Consider the following 21,060-nt stretch of genomic DNA (forward strand, 5'->3'; position numbering starts at 1 on the left):
TCCCCTTCCTGCCACATTAGTTCTTGTTCTGGCCGCCTGACTCCACCTCTTTCTCCTACTCACCATATTTATGGAGCAGTCTCAACATGTTAGTCAATTCAGTTGTGAACTCCAGTTCTGTAAAGACGTTTTTCTTTGTTGATTTTCAGTATACAGGGTGGCCATCCCCAAACCTTTTTCTGTCTGCTGCCTAATTTATTATCACAATATGCAATAAAGCGCTGAGCTGGTACAACTGCTCAGTATAAAGATGCTACCATGGTGATACAAGGATGGTTAAAATCATTCAGAAAACCTCTGAAAAAGGAAGATAATAGCTTTAAATAATTCAACAGCGTGCAGTAGATCATTAAAAGAGACATCAGGAAAGAAAAGAAACATGCAAGTACTTTCTAGAAGCACATGAATTGAAGAGATGCAGTGGCATCCTTTCAGTATGCTGACAAAACCTCCTCACAACACAAAAAGGCAATATGGCTTATGCTACAGGTTTCTGAACTTTTAATTGGCTAGAGAGTGAAAGTGGTGTGATTGCAAGGGATGGACATCTGAAACACTGTTATTTAGTTTTTTTTTAATTTGTTGGAGATGTTCTGTATCCTTAAAGAAACTAGACTTAATTTTAACCTCATTTATCTGGAATTTGAGATGTCCACACATTCAAAAGGTAACTTTTCAAAGACCTAAACTAGAAGGAAGCACTGTCTAACTTTTAATGGACTGTACTTACCTGGCGGCAGATATACAAGTTATAAAGACCTGGAAATTGACGCAAAATGACAAACTTACATAAGCTTGGTCTTCAATGGAAATAAAATCTTGCTGTACTTCATTATATGCCCTGCTTTGTGCCCAGGTAAATACTAATTATTGTCAATATACCAGTAATCTCAGTAACTCAGAATATGGAACCAATGCTGGATGTACATCAGGGCAGAGAAGCTTTTATCTGTTGCTCCTCTACATGATAATCACTTTAATCAACTCTGTCAAGTCTACAAAGTATTTAAACTTTGGAAAATGTTCCGTATTAAAACAATTAGGTAATTGCATATAAATAATACTTTTGTAGCTTATGAACAATTATGCTTCAAAATCAACTTCCCAGCAACACGAAATTTCCACTACTTTCAAATCAGAAATTTTGCTATAAGAAACCTACCCAATTTTCCACACTTTTCCTTTTCCACACACTTGCCAGCCATTTCTATTCCAGAAGAAATACTGGTCAGTCTTAAAGACAGACAGCATCTCAACAATATTTAAAATCATCTCAAAGATACTAGGATATGGTGAGAAAAGGATCTTTAAATTAATATGTCATAAAAGTAGTGGAAGGCAGCCATACACAGAATATACTCTAACTCTATATATGCAAATTATTCAATAATTCAACTTAAAATCATTCCCCGATCACATGATCTCATTTAAAATTGTCCAAAATGCATCCACGGCAAGATCTAAACTCTGAGTGTTAGAATCGAGCTCTAACCTCACTAGACCACATGTTTTGGGAGTGCAACAAATTAACATCATTTGGTACAAAAAAACCTTTGAATGCCTATCAAACAGCCTTGGTATTACAATCACTCCCAACCCATTAACAGCCATTTTTGGTGTAATTCCAAATGGGCTTAAAGTGGATAAGGACAAATTGAATGTAATTGTCTATACGACACTACTACTTATCTTGCTTAACTGTAATATTTCCAACCCACTTTTTCTAAGTCAATAGGATAAGTGAAGTTCTGTACTATTTCAAACTAGAAAAATCTAATTCTTGCTTAGAGGATATGTACAAAGCGTTTTTAAAATATGGCAAAAAAGAATTAATATACTTTTGAATATGCAGTCTTATCAGGGGAAAAAGACATTTTCCCTTTTTTCCCATTGCTCTTTGCCGTCCTCTCTCTCGGCTTGGGATGGAATTGTGCTTTTTTCAGTTTTGTCTTTTTGTTCCTGCTTTCTTTTTTTAACTTTCTGATGTTTTGTTCTTTTCTTTTCTAGTTTGAGTATGAGGTAGTTTGTTATATATGTTCAACTTGATTGTATACAGTGTTATTTTCTTCAAATAAAATTGTGGCGGGCGGCAGGGTCCCATGCCCGCCCAGGATGCCCCTTCTGCTTATGTTCCGGGGAAGCAGCCATGGGCTCCTCAGTACCTCCCCCGGGATACTTGGTGGCAAACTCCCTGGTTGACGATGGTGCCTCAGTTTCCCGCAGGGTTTCATAGGAAATGGAGTTCTCCACAACCCTGTGGGGATCTGGGGTGGCCGCCAGGGGGCGCGGCATAGATCACTGAGCCCAGCTGGTCTAATCTTCGGCCCCACCCGGGAAGTGCAATTGGCAACATGTGAGCAAGCACTGGATGCACTTCCAGGAGGGCCATAAAAGGAACCAGCAACCACCACTCAGTGCCAGAAAAAGGAGGAAGAGGACGAGGTTGCCTGTGAGGAGGAGGAGGAGGAGGAGGAGGAGGAGGAGGAGGACGAGTGGTGGTGGTGCCAGTGGAAGGATTACTGTGTTGGTATTGAGGTGCTTTGAGACTGTGTTGGGCCTGTGGGAAAGGCCAGGTACTTCTGGAAAGAAGCCAGTATTCAAAGAGTGGATTAAATTGAACTTTAAATATGCACAGTGGACTATTTAGGATATAGGGGTGCTGAAACATTAGGAGTCACTAGGTGATTTCTAGCCCTAGTGTCTCTGTAGACAGAGAAGGAATACAGTATCTCGACAGGAGACGTTGCCCAGAAGAAAGCTTACAGGCTGAGAACTAGTCTATTGGAAGGAAAGTTTAGGAACTATTAGAGAAAGAGAGAGAGGGGGTAAAAATCTGTAGGGGAAGTTCCAGAGAACCAGTTAGGATTTTTATTGGTCTTTTGCTGTGTACCTTGTATGCTATTTACTCCTTCATCATGTGTTTACTAATACAGTAAACACAGCATTTTGTCACTCTATGATTGCATAGTTTTTTCTAGCTGAGATGAGATGAGGAGGGTGTGCCATTTTCTATTTAAAATATTTTTTTTCAAAATTTGTATTTTTTAAAGTTTCTAAGCTGTAATACAAGTAAACGGTAATGTAAAGTACATGATTCTAAGGCCAGCTGGCAACTGAGAGAGAGGAAAATTAAACTTCAGACTACATGGATCCCCAGAAAAAAGACTTCTGGTGCCGTAGTCCTTAGGAAAAGCTAAAGTCAAAAACAAAGAAGATATAATAAAGTGCGTCTTAAAATTAGTACCTGTGTAATTTTAATTTGTGATTTTGGTAACAAGCATTCATCCTCAATTATATTTAATATTCTTTTTTATAATGATTGCATGCAGAGTTTTTTTGTTATACAGGTATAATTTTATAAAATAACTAGCGACTGGGAAGAAAACGGGCTACAAATTCAACGTTTGTGAAATCCATACTTTCTCTGCAAAGAATTATTTGTTTTGTTAAGTCCTTGAAATGATTTTGTTATCATGGCACTGATTTGTGGTTAAAATAGACCTTTTCGGCTGCCGCAAGGCATGGGCTGCCCGATTTTTTTCAACCTGTGCTGCATTTGCGGCTGCTCGAGCTTCTTCAGTTGCTTGTGCACGGCTGGCACGATGTCTGTCAGCGTTAGTAACATTCTGTAGCACATGTTCTATATCTGTTCTTTGTGTCCGATTTGCACGATTTCTTTAAGCGTTAGTAGCATTTGTAGCCGTACTCTGGTAATCCATTTGTTGTGCTCGTTGTGGACATGTGGTTGCATTAGCAAGTCTACGTTCCGCGTCAGTCATGTGACTTCGTTTCCTATGCATCCTTCCCTTGGTCACTGCTCTTGTGGCTGCTCGAGGTATTGTTGCGAACGCCATACATACAGGTAGTATCAAATTATATATAAGGATACCTAATGAAAAAAATGAATGTTTGTACTTACAAACTTTATATTTCCTATCATTAATAAGAAAAAAACATTTTAGGTAGGAATGGAAATACATTTCCCTGTTAACCATAAAACTGGATTACCTTGATCACGGTCTACTGCTGTCAGAGTTAAAACTGATGTTCCAATCTTCTGGTTTTCTAATATTTGAGTCTCAAACTCTGCTTTTTCAAATTGTGGAACCTCATCGTTAACATCAATAACATGCACAGACAAAAGTTGCTCGGTCGAAAGCATTGGAGATCCATGGTCTTCCGCCACAAGTGTTAAGTTGTACAGTCCCTGCTCTTCACGATCCAAAGCCTTCAGAATAGAAAGTGATCCTACAAAAAAAAAAAAAAAAAAAAACTTTTGTGGAAAAACATAATATTAATCTGGACAGGTCTAATATTTGACCAGACTGTTTGTAATTATTTTAATGATAACAATCATGTCACATCTTAATCTCATTTTGCATGAACTGAAAAGGCTTAGCATCTTTAATTTTTCCTCTTAACTCATTCCCTGCAATCCTGGAATCAACCTTGTCACTCTTCTGTGACTTTATCTAGAGTATATGTGTCTATTCTTTTGCTGGGAGACCAAAACTGCAACAGTACTCCAGATGAGGTCTAACCAGTGGGCTTTAAAACTTGAGCATAACCTCCTTTGAATTGTACTCTACATATTGTGGTATATAACCCAATATTTTGCTAGGCTTCTTAATGGCTCCTAAACACTGCCTGCAAGTTGACAGTGACAAATCCACTACAACTACTAAATCCCTTTATAAGGTGTAATTTCAATTTTCAGACCTCCCATTGTGTATTCAAACCTAACATTTTTACTTCATATGTGTAATAATTTACATTCACTTGCATTAATATTTCATCTGACACTAATTTGCCCTATTCAGTATGCTATCCAAGTCCCTCTGTAATTATTCAGTGGATTCTAGATCATATGTACCAAAGCCCTCTGCTTCCTGTGTGTTAGACAATTCTGCACCTATCTACACACTACACACTAAACTCCTACTTCTTTAGCTTGAAGCTAGCCTCTCATGTGGTAACTTTTTAAATACTTAATGAAAGTCAAGATAAATAATATTGTAGTTTAAACATATCTTTGTTGCTTTCCCATAGAATTATATTATGTTAGTAAAACAGGGTCTTCCTTGTCTTAACCCATGCTGATTGTTCAGTAAAACTACTGTGTATTGGCATGTCTTTCTCAGTCTTTTCCTTAATAATTCCTTCCATTAATTTACCTGTGATTCACATTGATCTGACTGTCCTACAGTTACTTAGATCAGCCCAATCACCTTTTTAATATAATGGGAAAAAATTGGGCATTCTCCAGTTTTTCATTATTTCCCAAGTGACTTCCTAAAAATATGTGTTGAGGGTTTATATACGTACTCACTAATTTCCTTAAACACTTGAGGATAAATATTATCTGGTCCTGGTGATTTATCAGATTTCAGCCTATTTAATCTAAGCAGTACTTCTCCCTCTACAATTTTCAAATCACTCAGCACCTCCTTAATAGTCCCTGTTACTGCTGTGCCGTTATCCACTTCCTCATGTGTGAAGACTTCAGAAAAATGAAGGTTTACAGCATCTGCTATTTCACTGTCTGTGTATTTTAATTTCTCTTTACTATTCTTGATATACTTCACCTCCTCCTTGACTGTTCTTTTACTACTAAAATACTGAAATAATCTTTTTGGGGCATTTTTGGCCTTATCTGCTATATAAAAGCATTTTAGATTCTCTAATATCTTTCTTGATGGTTGCCCTAATGCTGTTATATACTGGGGTGGCCAGCTCCGATCCTGGAAAGCCACAGTGTCTGCAGGTTTCTGTTCTAATCCATCTGCTTAATCAGAAGCAATCCTCACCAACAGCAGATCTTATTTAATTTCATTGATTTTTCATGTATTAACTCTACCATGTCAGTTCATTCTTAAATCATAGATTTTTTTTCCATTCTATTGATACATGTACCTTCCAATTGATTTGAAGCCTAAAATGGATGAGTAATTTTCAATTCTTAACTTTCTTTTCAGTTTCCTTCTGAGTAATTAATTAAAATAAACAGTAAAGGATGAATACACAGGTGGAAATAGAGACAAGCTACATGTAGAACTGCTGGTTCCTTTGTCATTTGCACCTTATTGCTAATATGGAGCAGTTAAAACAATCAATACAGCTGTTTAAGACAAAACTAACCAATTAAGGGTTTAAAATCTTAATTAGTGAGACAACTAAAATGAACCAGAAAAACATAACTTTCACTTGAGAAATAAGTGCTTCATTAACATTGAATGATTTCTGAAGAAGAAATTGGGTTGGAATAAAAACCTGAAACCACTGTGGCCCTCCAGGACCTATGTTGCTCAGCCTTGATTTAAAGGGTCTGAGTCTTAAATAGCAAATAAATTACTGATGTAAATTAGCAGCAAAAACGTCACTAATTAAGAAAATGGTTAGAATGAAAACCTGTAGACACTGTGGCTCTCCAGGATTTGAATTGGCCACCCCTATTTTATACCCTACGATTTGCATTGAAGTTATTAGTTTTATATGCCTTATATAGCTGTTTTTTATAGCTGTTAACTCCCTATTAACCCACTGTGAGTTTTTTTTATTTCCTACTAACTCCACATTTTGTGATGTACTTGTCCTGAATTATATATAAAACATTTTGAAAGTTGTTCTGCTGCTCCTCGACTATCTTCAAACTTAAAAGCTTATCCCAGTCCATCCCACTTAAGACTGTGTAATATCTGGTCAAAATTTGCCTTTCCAATGTTAAGCTTAACAGTTTTGGTCTTTGCATTTGTGCTCTTTCAAAATACTGGGAATTGTGTTATATTATGGTCACTTTAACTTTATTGGTTCAATCACAACAACACTCTCAATTCTATCCTGATTATTACAAAACACTATATCTACACAGGTTTACCCCCTTGTTGGTGCTTTAACATATATGCTGTGGTAAAAAACAGTCGATGACTACATCTAAAAACTCCTTGTTCTCCACTATTTGCAAAGTTAGCCTAGGTAATATTTGGGTAGTTAAAATCCCCCATGTCTATAACACCCCCCTATAAACTTGCTATCTGCATTGGGGTGAGGGTCTATAGCACATGACAAATCTAGATGTCCTCACTAAGATGTGGCTCATTATTCAAATGAAGAAGAGAAGCATTTAAATTCTGTTTAACATAAATGGCAACCTTTCCTACTCATATGCACATTGACACCCCTCCAGTTCAGATGTAACCCATTGTGGTGGAACAGGTCCCATTTGTTGCAAAAGGAGTTTCAATGTCCTATCAACCTATAATCTTCTATCCTGCACCAAGATGTGAGCCATGCAATAAGCCTCTTAATCTACTCAGTATTATCTGGACTGGTGTATGGCACAGGAAACATTTCGTAGAAAACCACCTTGTCAGTTTTTCTCCTCATTCTGGCACCTAACTCTTTAAATTTTATTACAGAACTGACAGCCTGCTTTTTGATATGTTGTATATTCCTACATACACAATGACAATTTGATTCATCCCTAATCTGGCCACCAGCCTATTAACCTTTCCAGGGAGGTTTCCTATATGTGCATTCAGATGGCAGCAATCACTAGGCTATCACATCCTCTCTCTTCCTGGGGACTAGTTTTGAGGTGGCCTGTTGAGGCTCCCCATACCTGCCTACCACCTCAGAATCTTCAGAGAAACCATACAGCTCCATAATGACCTGAAAATAGTTTCACACTTCTAATTCTGGAGTTGATGCCCCGGACAAAGCAAAACCCTTTGCCTTCTGCCTTGAGACTGTGATCAGCTCTGGCAATTCACTACAACAACATAGGCCAACCATGTCCTTCTCCTCCAGTTCAGCAACCCTGACCTTTAGGTGCTGGTTCAGCTGGAATCTCCTGCAGACATAGCCTTTAAGGAAGACTGGCTCCTCCAAGTCATCCTTTAAAAAGTTTAACATCCAGCAGGACTTACATTGTATTGGCCTCACATAATATTTTGGTTTTGCATTACAAAACCTAGTCAACCCTTTTTTAAATTTAATTTAAATGGTTTATCTCAGATTATTAAAACAAAAAATCATATATTAAAGAACTAAAACAATTATATTGCTCATTCAGGACCATTAAGCTTTTGTAACACTCTCTCCTTCGACTGCCTGCTTGTTTTCCTAACTTGTACTTCTCTTATTACTTCCTTACTTTGGAGCTCACCATTTGAACTCCTTCTTACTAATGAACCCTTATGCAGTCACCCTCTTATTTGATCTACTTTCCTGACTGTTAATAAGAGGTTTATTCAGTAAAAATGTTTACACTATACTCATTCTTACCAAGAAGACTCACTTACTGATATTGGCTGCTTTACTTATTTTTTTTTTATTTCTACTGACACTATTGCCTGATCAGTGCTTTCCAGAAAGATACCTGTTTACCGAGGTGTCCCCCTCTTTAGCAGTTACAAGTTAGTGACTTACCTGTATTTAAAATACATGCTTTTTTACTTATGAACATGAGTGCTCTCAGTTTCTACTTGTGTTAATGCTTAACCATACAAGTGCTCTATGGTGCTCTATTCCTATTATTCTTTAACTTAACTTCTCCATACTAAGGAATCACTGTTAGTTTTGACTATTTGGCCTTGCTACGATGGTGGTTATTTACTTATTTATTTACAGACTTTCTAGTTACAGTTGCTGCTCAGCTATGGCTTTCTGTCTTGCCTCTTCTCACCTCACTGATGCTAGTTTTGACTACAAGTAACAGAACAAGTGCAACAGAACAGAAGAAGTGCAAGTAACAAGTAACTTTTTACAAATGCTTTCCAAGCACACTTCTTTTGCTCCTGTGTGGGTGAAAAATTAAACAGAAAACCCTTCTAAAGGGAAAAAAGATTTAAAACTTCAGGATGGCTCTTGCAAACAAAACACAAAGTTTTCAGGTTCAAAAATTGTAATTTTATTAACTTTCACACTACAGTAACACAAACACTTCCTCCTCTTCCATTTGCAAGTATGACATCGATACACCTCAGTCTCCAATCAGTGTCTCAAACTGAATCAATGGATGAGAATATATATATATTTTGTTAGGCAAATGGATAATTTTTTTTTTAATTAAGGTTTGTTCCAGATAAGTACATTACAGAAGAAATTAAACAATATGACAGCAAGAAGTTATTTTATTTTCTTTAATGCCATATACTGTATATTATGGACAAATATTTTCTCTAAATATTTTATTAATTAAAAACTAATAAAATGAAAACTAATAACATGCACTGAAGAATGCACAAAAAGAGGCTTGATATGTGTGTATGCAATTTCCCACGCAAACATTGCGATTTACATAAGAAAACTTGATTGTGAAACTCTTGACCCATGCATATGAAATATTTTAGATAATATAATATAATAATAACTGCTTGGTGATATGAATTATTAGTATTATTATCAGCTATTATTATGTCTTTTAATGTAACAAAACATATTAAACCAAAAAATTGTTGAATATAATATACAGACTGTATTTTACTGAAGAACATTTGTGGTTATTCGTCAGTTTATATCTCCTATCCGTTGTCACTTTTTAGGGAACTGGCCGACAGGGAAAGAATATCCCAGCCAAGTTTTTCTCCATCATGCCTGATGTGCTGAAAGCCATTAGCTGACTGAGGAGGCGCTACATTAATTTTTTGTAATGATGTGGGTGTACATTAAACATAATGTTTTTGAAAACATAAAAGTGCAATTTGCAGGGCAGTCCAGTTCTTCTAAATTAATCAGATCACTATACAGCATTCATATTGTAATAAAGGCATCTAGCAAGAATCAGGGATTAGGGTTGAGATATAAACAATATCCCACAGAGCACAATTAAATCTATTATAACAAAATGGAAAAAATATGGCACCACTACAAATCTGACAAGAGAAGGCTTCCCATTAAAACTGACATACTGGGCATGGAGGCCATTAATCAGAGATGCAACAAAGACAACAAGGATAACACTGAGAGGAGCGACAAAGATCCACAGTGGGTGCAGGAGTATCTGACCAAATGACCACTTTAAGCAGAACATTCCATGGAGCAGGGCTTTATGGAAGAGTGGCCAGAAAAAGCCATTGCTTAAAGAAATAAAAATAAGAAAACACAGCATGTGATGGATTCTTCAAATACACGGAAGAAAGTTCATCATGGGAAATGCCATGTGTGGCACAACCCCAACACTTTCCATCACCCTGAGAACACCATTCCCACAGTAAAGCCTGGTAGCAGCATCACACTGAGGGGTTGTTTTTCTTCAGCAGGGACAAAAAAACTTGTCAGGATTGAAGGAAATATGGATGACACGAAATACTGGGCAATACTCGAGGAAAACCTGTATCATTCTGCCAGAGATTCGAGACAGAGACAAAGGCTCACCTGCCAGCAGGACAATGACCCTAAAAATACTGCTAAAGCTACACTGGAGAGGTTTAAAGGGAAACATTTAAATATCTTGGAGTGGCCTAATCAAACATGAGACCTCAGTCCAACTGAGAATCTGTGGCATGACTTGAAGATTACATTAGGACATTAGAACATAAGAACAATCTAGACAAGAAAAGGCCATTCAGCCCCGCAAAGCTCGCCCGTCCTATTCATCTAACACTTCTAAAACAAACATCAAGTCTAGGTTTGAAAGTCCCTAAACCTTACTGTGTACCATGCTCCTTGGAAGCTTATTCCAAGTGCCTACGGTTGTCTGTGAAAATAAAAACCTTGTAATGTTTCTGTAAAATTTACCCTTAATAAGTTTCCAACTGTGTACCCGTGTTCTTGATGAATTCATTTTAACAAAACAGTGTTGAAAAACTGTACTCATTCAATTCATAATTTTAAACAGGTCAGTCATGTTGTCAATGTCAATTTATTTATATAGCACATTTAAAACATCATAGGAATGCTGTCGCCAAAGTACTTTACAATAAATGCAGAAAAAAACATACAATTAACATAAATAACATAAATAGAAATAAAATAAAAGAACATAAATAAAATACTGTTAATAATAAATAGAAGATTACATAATCACAATGAGGAAACCATCAGTATTACTGAAGGTCATGGAAAGCAAGTGAATAGAAATGAGTCTTTAATCTTGTTTTGAACAGTTCTATTGTAGATGACTCCTTTATGTAATGAGGTAAAGAGTTCCACAGGTGAGGAGTAGCAGCTGCAAAAGCCCTGTCCCCCTTAGTTTTACACTTGGTACGAGTGATAACAAGAGACAACTGACCAGACGCTCTAAGCACTCTAAATGGCTGGTGTAAAGCACACAACTCAGATAAATAGGCAGGAGAAGCCCATGTAAAGATTTAAAAACTAGCAATAGGATTTTAAACTCAATTCGAAAACTGACAGGCAGCCAGTGTAAAGAAGCTAATATTGGAGAAACAGAATCAGACTTGCTTTGCTTGGCTTTTCTCTTGCCCCAACCAGAAAGCGAGTAGCAGCATTCTGGACCAAATGTAACCTGCTAATCCCAGAATACAGCGAGTTGCAGTAATCAAGGCTAGAAAAAATAAAAGCATGAGTAGCTTTCTCAAGATCCCTAGAAGATAAACAAGGCTTGATCTTAGCTAAAACAAGAAGCTGGAAAAAGCAACTCTTAACTACAGAATTAATCTGTTTCTCAAAAGAGAGGTTACTGTCAAAAATAACACCAAGATTGCAGACTTAAGGTTTGCAAAAGACAGAGAAAGAGCCAAGTCCAAGACCAATTTGGGCTTTAGCTGATGGACCCACTATAAGCACCTCTGTTTTATTTTGATTCAGATCAAGAAAATTATTAGCCATCCGGGATCTTAGTTCAAAATGACATTGTGCAGTTGATTCATTGTTACATTTCCTAAAAATTACCTCTTAATCTTCCTTAGCTTAAACTGAAAAGGCTCAACTCTTTTAATCTTTCTTCATAATTCATCTCCTGTGGCCCTGGAATGAGCCTAGTCACTCCTCTCTAGACTTTCCTAGCGCTGCTATGTGCTTTTTATAGCCTGAAGTCCAAAACTGCACACAGTACTTCAGATGAGGCATTTACCAATGCCTGAACTTAACCTTCTTGGACTTGTACTCCACACATCATGCTTTAAAACTTAACATTCAGTTTTGCCTTATTAATGGCTTCTGAACACTGTATGGAAGTTGACAGTGTAGAGTCCACTATGACTCCTAAATCCTGCTCATAAGGTGTTCTCGATTTTCAGACCTACCACTGTGTATTCAAACCTAACATTTTTACTCCTTTGCTTTATTCATTGTTGTTATTGTTTACATCCCTCACCGGACAAATGCGGAGATAGCGAGTGATGTCATCTATTCCGCAGTTGCTAAATTACAAACGCAGCACCCTGAGGCGCTTGTGCTAATCACTGCAGATTTGAACCATGTGATGCTGGACAAACCATTATCTGCCTTCTCCCAGTATGTGGATTGTAACACCCAGGGAAATAGGACTATTGACCTACTGTATGCAAACGTTAAAGACGCATACAGCGCCACCCCGCTGCCTAAGCTTGGGAAAGCAGATCATAACCTGGTTCTGCTTCAGCCTCACTACCAACCAAGAGTGAGGGAGCTACCTACCACATGCTCATTCAGGAAGTGGTCCCCCAAGGCAGAGCAGGCTCTGAGAGACTGCTTTGGAACTACGGACTGGGATATCCTGCAGGGATCACATAGTGAGAACATTGAGGAGGTTGTTGACTGCACTACTGACTACATCAACTTCTGTATGAACATTTTAGATCCAGTAAGAACAGTATGCCGCTATGCTAACAACAAGCCATGGATTACAAGTGACATCAAGGGCATTTTGAACCAGATAGAAAAGGGCTTTTAAAGGCGGTAATCAGCATGAGCTCAAGCATGTGCAGATGGAACTCCGAGTCCAGTTCAGGGAGGCGAAGGAGCAGTACAGGAGAAAGCTGGAGCAGAAGTTGCAGAATAACAGCATGAAAGAAGTGTGGGATGAGATGAAGATCAACACTGGCTGCAGCTCAAAGCGGGGTACCACCATCGAGAGAGACATGAAGTGAGCAAACCAAATGAACAACTTCTTTAAAAGGTTTGACCACCCTAACCCACTCTCACCTCGGAGTACTGCACCCTCCACTCATCCTTCTGCTGATACCAGCATAGGTGAGACATCCCCACCCACAACAGCACAGGTGAGCAAAGAGCTGAGGAGACTTCATGCCAGCAAAGCAGCGGGTCCAGATGGTGTATCACCACGACTGCTGAAGGTCTGTGCGCTGGAGCTGGGGAGCCCTCTACAGCGCATCTTCAACCTGAGTCTGGAACAGAAGAGAGTCCCGAGGCTTTGGAAAACATCTTGTATCACCCCACTCCCAAAGGTATCACGTCTTAGTGAGCTGAATGACTTCCGGCCTGTCGCTCTGACGTCAGATGTGATGAAGAGCACGGAGCAGCTGCTGCTTCACCACCTGAGGCCACAGGTCCACCACGCCCTCAACCCTCGGGAGTTTGCATACCAGGAGAAGGTGGGAGCGGAGGATGCCATCATGTATATGCTACACCGATCCCTCTCCCACTTGGACAGAGGCAGTGGTGCTGTAAGAATTATGTTTCTATACTTCTCTAGTGCCTTCAACACCATCCAACCTCTGCTCCTTAGGGACAAGCTGATAGAGATGGCAGTAGATTCATGCCTAGTGGCATGGATCGTGGACTATCTTACAGACAGACCTCAGTATGTGCGTCTTGGGAACTGCAGGTCTGACATTGTGGTCAGCAACACAGGAGCACCGCAGGGGACTGTACTTTCTCTGGTCCTGTTCAGCCTATATACATCGGACTTCCAATACAACTCGGAGTCCTGCCATGTTCAAAAGTTTGCTGACGACACTGCTATCGTGGGCTGCATCAGGAGTGGGCAGGAGGAGGAGTATAGGAACTTAATCAAGGACTTTGTTAAATGGTGTGACTCAAACCACTTACACCTGAACACCAGCAAAACCAAGGAGCTTGTGGTGGATTTTAGGAGACCCAGGCCCCTCATGGACCCTGTGATTATCAGAGTAGACTGTGTGCAGAGGATGCAGACCTATAAATACTGTGCAGCTGGATGATAAATTGGACTGGACTGCCAATACTGATGCTCTGTGCAAGAGAGGACAGAGCCGACTATACTTCCTTAGAAGACTGGCGTCCTTCAACATCTGCAATAAGATGCTGCAGATGTTCTATCAGACGGTTGTGGTGACTGCCCTCTTCTACGTGGTGGTGTGCTGGGGAGGCAGCATAAAGAAGAAGGACGCCTCATGCCTGGACAAACTGGGGAGGAAGACAGGCTCTATTGTAGGCAAGGAGCTGGACAGTTTGACATCTGTGGCAGAGTGATGGGTGCTCAGCAGGCTCCTATCAATTACGGAGAATCCACTTCATCCACTAAACAATATCATCTCCAGACAGAGGAGCAGCTTCAGCGACAGACTGCTGTCACTGTCCTGCTCCTCTGACAGACTGAGGAGATCGTTCCTCCCCCACACTTTGCAACTCTTCAATTCCTCCCGGGGGGGGTAAACATTAACATTATTCAAAGTTATTGTCTGTTTTTACCTGCACTTTGTTCTTTTATTACTCTATAATTTAATATTGTTTTTGTATTAGTATGCTGCTGCTGGAGTATGTGAATTTCCCTTTGGGATTATTAAAGTATCTATCCCTATGTGTAATACTTTACATTAGCTGACATTAAATTTCATTAGCCACATATCTGCCCAAGCCTGTATGCTGTCCAAAAACTTCTGTAATGATTTAACAGATTATAAATTATCTGCCAATCCATCTATCTTGGTATCATCTGCAAACTTAACCAGCTTGTTACTTTTATTGTTTTCTAAATCATTTATATATTTTAAAAATAGCAGTAGCCGTGGATGGCACGGTGGGTTTACTTCCCAGGTCCTCCCTGTGTGGAGTTTGCATGTTCTCCCTGTTCCGTGTTTGGTTTTCCTCCGGGTGCTCCGTCCACTATTTCAGTGCCTGTGTTTTTAAATCCCCCTTTACTATTCCTCATGCACTTCACCTTTTCCTTGACTGTACTTTTACTACTAAAATGCTGAAAAAATCTCTTCAGGTCATCTTTCGCCTAATCTGTTATGTTCCTCTCCAACGGTCTTTTAGACTTCCAAATATCCTTCTTAACATTAGAATCCCTAATGAAGCCAAAACAAGCAACAATAATTTTTTTGAATTACTATTCCAGTAAAAGGACGACTAAGATAATATAAGAAACCTCAGGGATACAAAAGGAGACATCACTGAAAAAGAGAAAGAAAAATCAAATGAACTGAAAACAAATTTTATCTAAGTATTGTAAAGGAAAAAAACAAAGGAATGCACCATGCAGATGTAAAAACAAACTCTGAGTTGATAGATTTTAAAATAGAATTGTTACACGTGTTTGAATGAAATGAACGACTGTATCTATAAACACTTATTAGGCATATCTGAGCAGTTAATTAACTTAAGAAAGTAAAAGTATCTGAGGACTGGAAAGTTGCAAATTTGACTCCAGTCTTCAAGAAGGGAGACAAAATGGACCCCAGTAATTAGAGTCCATTAAGTCTTACTTTTGTACCATGAAAAATTAGGGAAATGATAATCTATATAAATACAAATTATAAGGATGTCTGTTTGTTTTTTCGCTAATGGGCTAAACTGGCTGAGCCGATTTTAGGTATGCTATGATCGAACGAAAGATGGGTGGAATATTTGCCTTTAAGTTAAAGAAAGTGGAGTAATAAACTGAGAAATAGGAATCAGAGAAGTCATCCTGTGCACTTAGACAAACGGCAAAAAAAGACACGGTAATGAATTCAGACTTTTTATTTGTGGATAGATAGATGTTTATTTATTTATTTAGTCCTTTAATTAAAACGGATACCATTTTAGTTTGTTTTAAGTGCAGCAACAAATTTGAAATTGCTGTTTAGTAAATAACAGGCATGTTAGCTGAACAGCAAAATGTGTGTTTTACTTATACACCTGTTAACCTATTAGTCTTATGTCTTCTTGATAAACAAACTTTGAACATTTTGTACATTAGTGACATTTTTAAAGATTTGTACTGCATTTATTATTTGTTGCTGTGTGTCACAGAGCATACATTTTGGTAAAAAACAAATATTATATAATTAAAATGGTAACCCATATTTAGAATTACACCTGAAGAATTAAAACTGTCTAGCTGATATAGTAAAACGAAAAACACACCTGTATAAATAAATAAATAAATATATATTGTCACACGTGTGAATAGGGAGACATTGTGTGGACCAAGTAAAGGTAATTCCATGCCAGGCCAGGGGAGGGCGGGGTGCACTAAACCCTCTCCTGCTACCTCTACAGACCAGCCACAGGAAAACCTATCTGAATCAAGATCGTCACTTTCGGTTCCGGCACCCAGAAGAACATCACTTCCGGTTCCGGCACCCAGAAGAACGTCACTTCTGGTCCCGGTGCACAGAAGAATGTCACTTCCAGTTCCGGTGCCCAGGCTGATGCCAGAGAAACATCACTTCCGGTCACCCTACATCTGACCACTTAAAACTGCCATCTTTTCCAACCTTCATCAGTTCTGTCTTGGACTCTGCATGATCAACAACTCTGTTGAATGAAAAAGAAAACCTTTGCGGCTAGGAATATTATACGGGTGGCTGTCCCAAACCTTTTTACGTGTGTTGAGTCTGTTCCTTTTTACAATCTATATATATATTGTGAACGCTTGCCCGGACACAGACAGATGGACAACGGTTTCTCACCCAACACACCCATTTATTTACAATATTTACAATGTCACGTGCACCTTTCAACCCCAGTGCCTCCAGCACCGATTCCCTCAATGTCCAGGCCACACAGTTCCACTGCCTTTCTCCTGGCCGCTTCTAGTCCTCCCTCCAGCTTCGTCCTCTTCCACCCGACTTCTGCCGATGACTGGAGGGAGGCGGCCCCTTAAATGGGAACCCGGATGGGCTCCAGCTGCTTCCCGGCATTCCTCCATAGCCACACCCCAGTGTGGCGGAAGTGCCGGCTGCGCACCCGGAAGCCGTCCGGGTGTCCCCTGTTGTCTTCCCCCCAGCACTTCATGATGTGGCGGAAGTTCTGGACTCCCGGGATCTTCAGGCACTGGGGCGCCGCCTGGCAGTGGCCATGGATCCCTACAGGGCTGGGCTTCCAAGCCCTTTACCCGAAGCCCCCAACATAACCAGGACGGACGCCCCCTCGCAGTCTGGAGGAGGCACAAGCCCTCGTCCGGTCCTCCTGGGACCACAATATATATATATATATATATATATATATATATATATATATATATATATAGATATCGTAAATGTATATTTTAACAGCAAAAAAACTGTAGTGCAAGTAATAATTTAAAATAATTAAAACCCATAAGTGCACCGTAATGTAATGGAAGGACAGGGGAAGAGAGCATCGCTGAGGAAATACCTCCCCTGGGACACTAGAGAGCAGCCCTCCCTGGTTGTTGTGGCACCATGGACACCAGCAGGGGGTGATGGGAACTGGAGTTTCGTACAGCCCTGTTGGGTTCTGTGGGGGCTGCCAGGCACAGCTGCAGAGCTATATAGTGGACTTCTACCACACATGGGAACAATTCCAGGTAATACTGATGAGCCACCTGGAACAGACATAGAATCTGAATAAAAGGAGCTGCCTCACTCCATTTGGGGAGTCAAAGTTGGAAGAAGGTGGACGAAGCTTGCCAGAGAGGGAGTGGAGGCGGAAGGATGGAAGAGAGAGGAAGAGAAGAGAAGAAGAGAAAAAGGACTGTGAATTGTGCTTAGGTACTATGCTCTAGGGAGAGAGACAACACTCCCCAACTGTAAATAAACCGTGTGTGTTGAGCTGGAACTTGTGTCTTCCTGTCTGTGTTAGGTTAGGGCAGCCTTACATGCCCAGTGGTCCACAGTACATTTAAGCAGTGTTTTATATTTTATTTATATATATACACACACATATACGTATTTTATTTATATATATACACACACATATACGTACATACATATATATATATAATTTTTTTGTTGTTAGAGAAATGGTGAAAAGTACTTTTTTAAATTAAACTTTGTTTCAGATATGTACACTACAGAAAAAAAACTAAACAAAATGGCAGTTTGTAATTCTTTTATGCCAAATGTATTCTGAACGTACATACTTTTGTTCATATTTTACTAGTTAAAGTATGACTTTAAGGACATTTTCTTTATTTTTATAGTCACTGAATCATAAGCCTGCAGAATTTCAATTTGGTTAATAAAAAATGAACACTTAACTTTGATTTAATTATAAAAATACTCTTTAATATAGGACTTAAGATTTCTATGAATATGATTATACAGGAGCTTAGTGTAAAAAATTTTTAAAGGGATAAAAGGGATAAAATCAATTCGTATCAGAATCAGCTGATCAAGTAACATGAAATCGGTATCGAGGCATTCCTACTGATTTTCATGAAATTTTGAATGTAACTAGCTGTTGGTCAAACTTAAAATATAGGCTATATGTCATATTGGGAAGAGGGGCAACCCAATATTCAGCACTGACATGGGGACTACAATTTCAATCTGGTAACAAGAGTGCACTGGGGTGAGGATATCATCATCAGCACATTCAGTTTTGTAGAGTTCAAAGCAAATCTGATCGAAGGCCATTGATATATTCAGTGTTTTTGTGTTTTAATTAATATCAATAACAATTTCTTTGGCTTGCCAGATTTCAGCTTTTGTCTAACAGTACATTCTTTTTGTCTCATTGTGAGTTATGTTTATTTATGTTTATTTTTAAAATACGGTTTTCTCATATCTATTTACAGTATGTCCAGGCAACACCAGGTACATTGGTTAGTAAGACATAAATTACAAAAGTAACTATGTGAAAATAATAAACTTAATAACAGTCAGCTTGGCTCTATGACAGATCTTGCCATACCAATATTTTACATTTTTTTGAACAGTCAACTGCAATAGTTGACAAAAGTAAATCATACAACATAATTTACTTATACTTTCAAAAAGGTTTTAAAGTGGCCTGACACCAAAGGTTAACTTTGAAAGTAGAATCTGTAAGTATCAGTAGTAACCTACAAAACTGGATCTCATGTTGGTTAACCAGCAGGAGGCAAAACAATGCACATAAGAGGAGAATGCTCCATCAGTGGAGTCACTCAAGGGTCTATCCTGGGACTGTTACTTTTTCTCATTTATATTCATGAAATAAATATATATTTCTATAGTTGGTAATCTTGCAAGATTCACAGATGATATTAAAATGGAAGAATGGCAGATACTGTGGAGGAAGGAAAACAATTAAAGAAGACTTGGAAAGCTTCAGAACTGAGTGAACACTTGGAAAATGCAGCATAATGTAGTAAAGTGCAAAGGCTACACATGGTCAAAAACAATGTAATTTATACATACAAGATGGGAGATATGTCCTAAAGGAAGTAACCTCTGCAAAGGATTTAGGAATTTAGGTTGACATAAAATTTTCGTCATCTAATCAATGCAGAGAAGCTATTAAAAAGACATATACGAGGGGGGGCACAAAAATAACCAGAATTTTTTTGTTGTTAGGTTGGTACTTGTAGTACGTGGTTGGGCGATGTAACTAGGGCTAGGGCGATCTAGTTACACTCCTCACAAGTCAGTCTGCCAAGTGCCATCAGTCTGGAAGGTTGTGCTTGTGTTCAGTGAAAAGTAGTTTTATGCAAGCGTCGTTTATTTAACGATGGCCGATTATCGTGAGCAATGCGCGGCAGTGAAATTTTGTTTTCTTCTTGAAAAAAGTGTTGTAGAAACTATTGTTATTGAAACGGTATGACAACCCTGAACCACCCACCATACTCACTGGATTTAGCTCAGGATGATTTCTTTTTGTTCCCTCGGATGAAAAAAGACTTGAAAGGAAGGAGTTTTGCTGACGTCGAAAAGGTAAAACAAGATACGACCAGAGCATTAATGGGCATTACTTCAGATGAACTTAAAAATTGTTTCTAACAATGGAACAAACGGTTAGATAAGTGTATTTCCGCCAATGGAGAGTACTTTGAAGGAGACTAATTGTAGTTTGTACAGAAAATTAAATTAAACACGTTTTAAGAATATTTCCGGTTATTTTTGGGTCCCCCTCGTAGAATAGTAGGTTATATCGTTAAAAACTGTTGAATATAAATCAAGGGATATTATGCCCAGACTATATAATGCACTAGTCAACCGCATTTGCAGCAAAAAAGACAAAGCAGTACTTGAATCTGTGCAGATCAGATCAACCAAGTGCATCCCAGAACTTAAGGGCATGTCCCACTCTGACATACTCAAAGAATTAAACTTGTTTAGTCTTGAGCAAAGGAGACTTTGTAAGGACCTAATTCAGGTCTTCAAAATTGTAAAGACCTTGATAAAGTAGACCCAGCAAAATTCTTTCAACTAAATGGTGAATCACAGACTCAATGGAAAATTAAGGGAAAGTGCATTTAGGACTAAAGCCAGTAGACACTTCTTTACTCAAACAGTTGTGGAATCTGGAACTGATAACGGAGTCATTCAATTGAAAAAGAAATCATGACAACCTTTAAAAAGTATCTGGATGTGATATCAGTACAGCTTAAGTATTAGCTAAACAAACAATCTGGTGGACTGAATGGTCTCCTCTCATTTAAAAATTTCTTATGCTTTTCTTATGTTCTATGCAGGAAGGCTGTCAGACTTCATTCAATATTTTTATAGATCTGTTCACAACAATGAATGTACATCACTAGTCTAGTGTCTTTGGCAAAGACAGATAAAGTGGAATAAACATTTTATGGCAGGCATGTAATTGCTCTACATATGCATTACTGGGAATGTAACAAAGGTTGGGGCTTTAGGCATTACATAACTTGGGAAGTGAACAAGCAGAGAAGGCATCAGAAAGTGCATGTTCTTGATATTAACAAGCATGATGCAGCAAAATAAGATGCCAAAGGTAATATGCAGTACTGTGTGTCTTATTAACTTGTAATGTATTACTTGAAATTAAATC

General features: G+C 38.6%; 1 protein-coding gene across 2 annotated transcripts in view; it reads right to left on the bottom strand.

Annotated features, from left to right (window-relative positions):
- Positions 1-21,060, bottom strand: part of LOC120523522 (protocadherin-16-like) — a 372,188-nt gene that overhangs the window by 70,909 nt on the left and 280,219 nt on the right. For both annotated transcript variants that reach the window (XM_039744918.1, XM_039744917.1), the window contains exon 11: positions 4,009-4,248. In XM_039744918.1, the coding sequence (XP_039600852.1) occupies positions 4,009-4,248 (240 nt within the window). The remainder of the gene's footprint in view (positions 1-4,008; positions 4,249-21,060) is intronic.

Source organism: Polypterus senegalus, chromosome 2, assembly GCF_016835505.1.
Source record: "Polypterus senegalus isolate Bchr_013 chromosome 2, ASM1683550v1, whole genome shotgun sequence".
NCBI classification, from domain to species: domain Eukaryota; kingdom Metazoa; phylum Chordata; class Cladistia; order Polypteriformes; family Polypteridae; genus Polypterus; species Polypterus senegalus.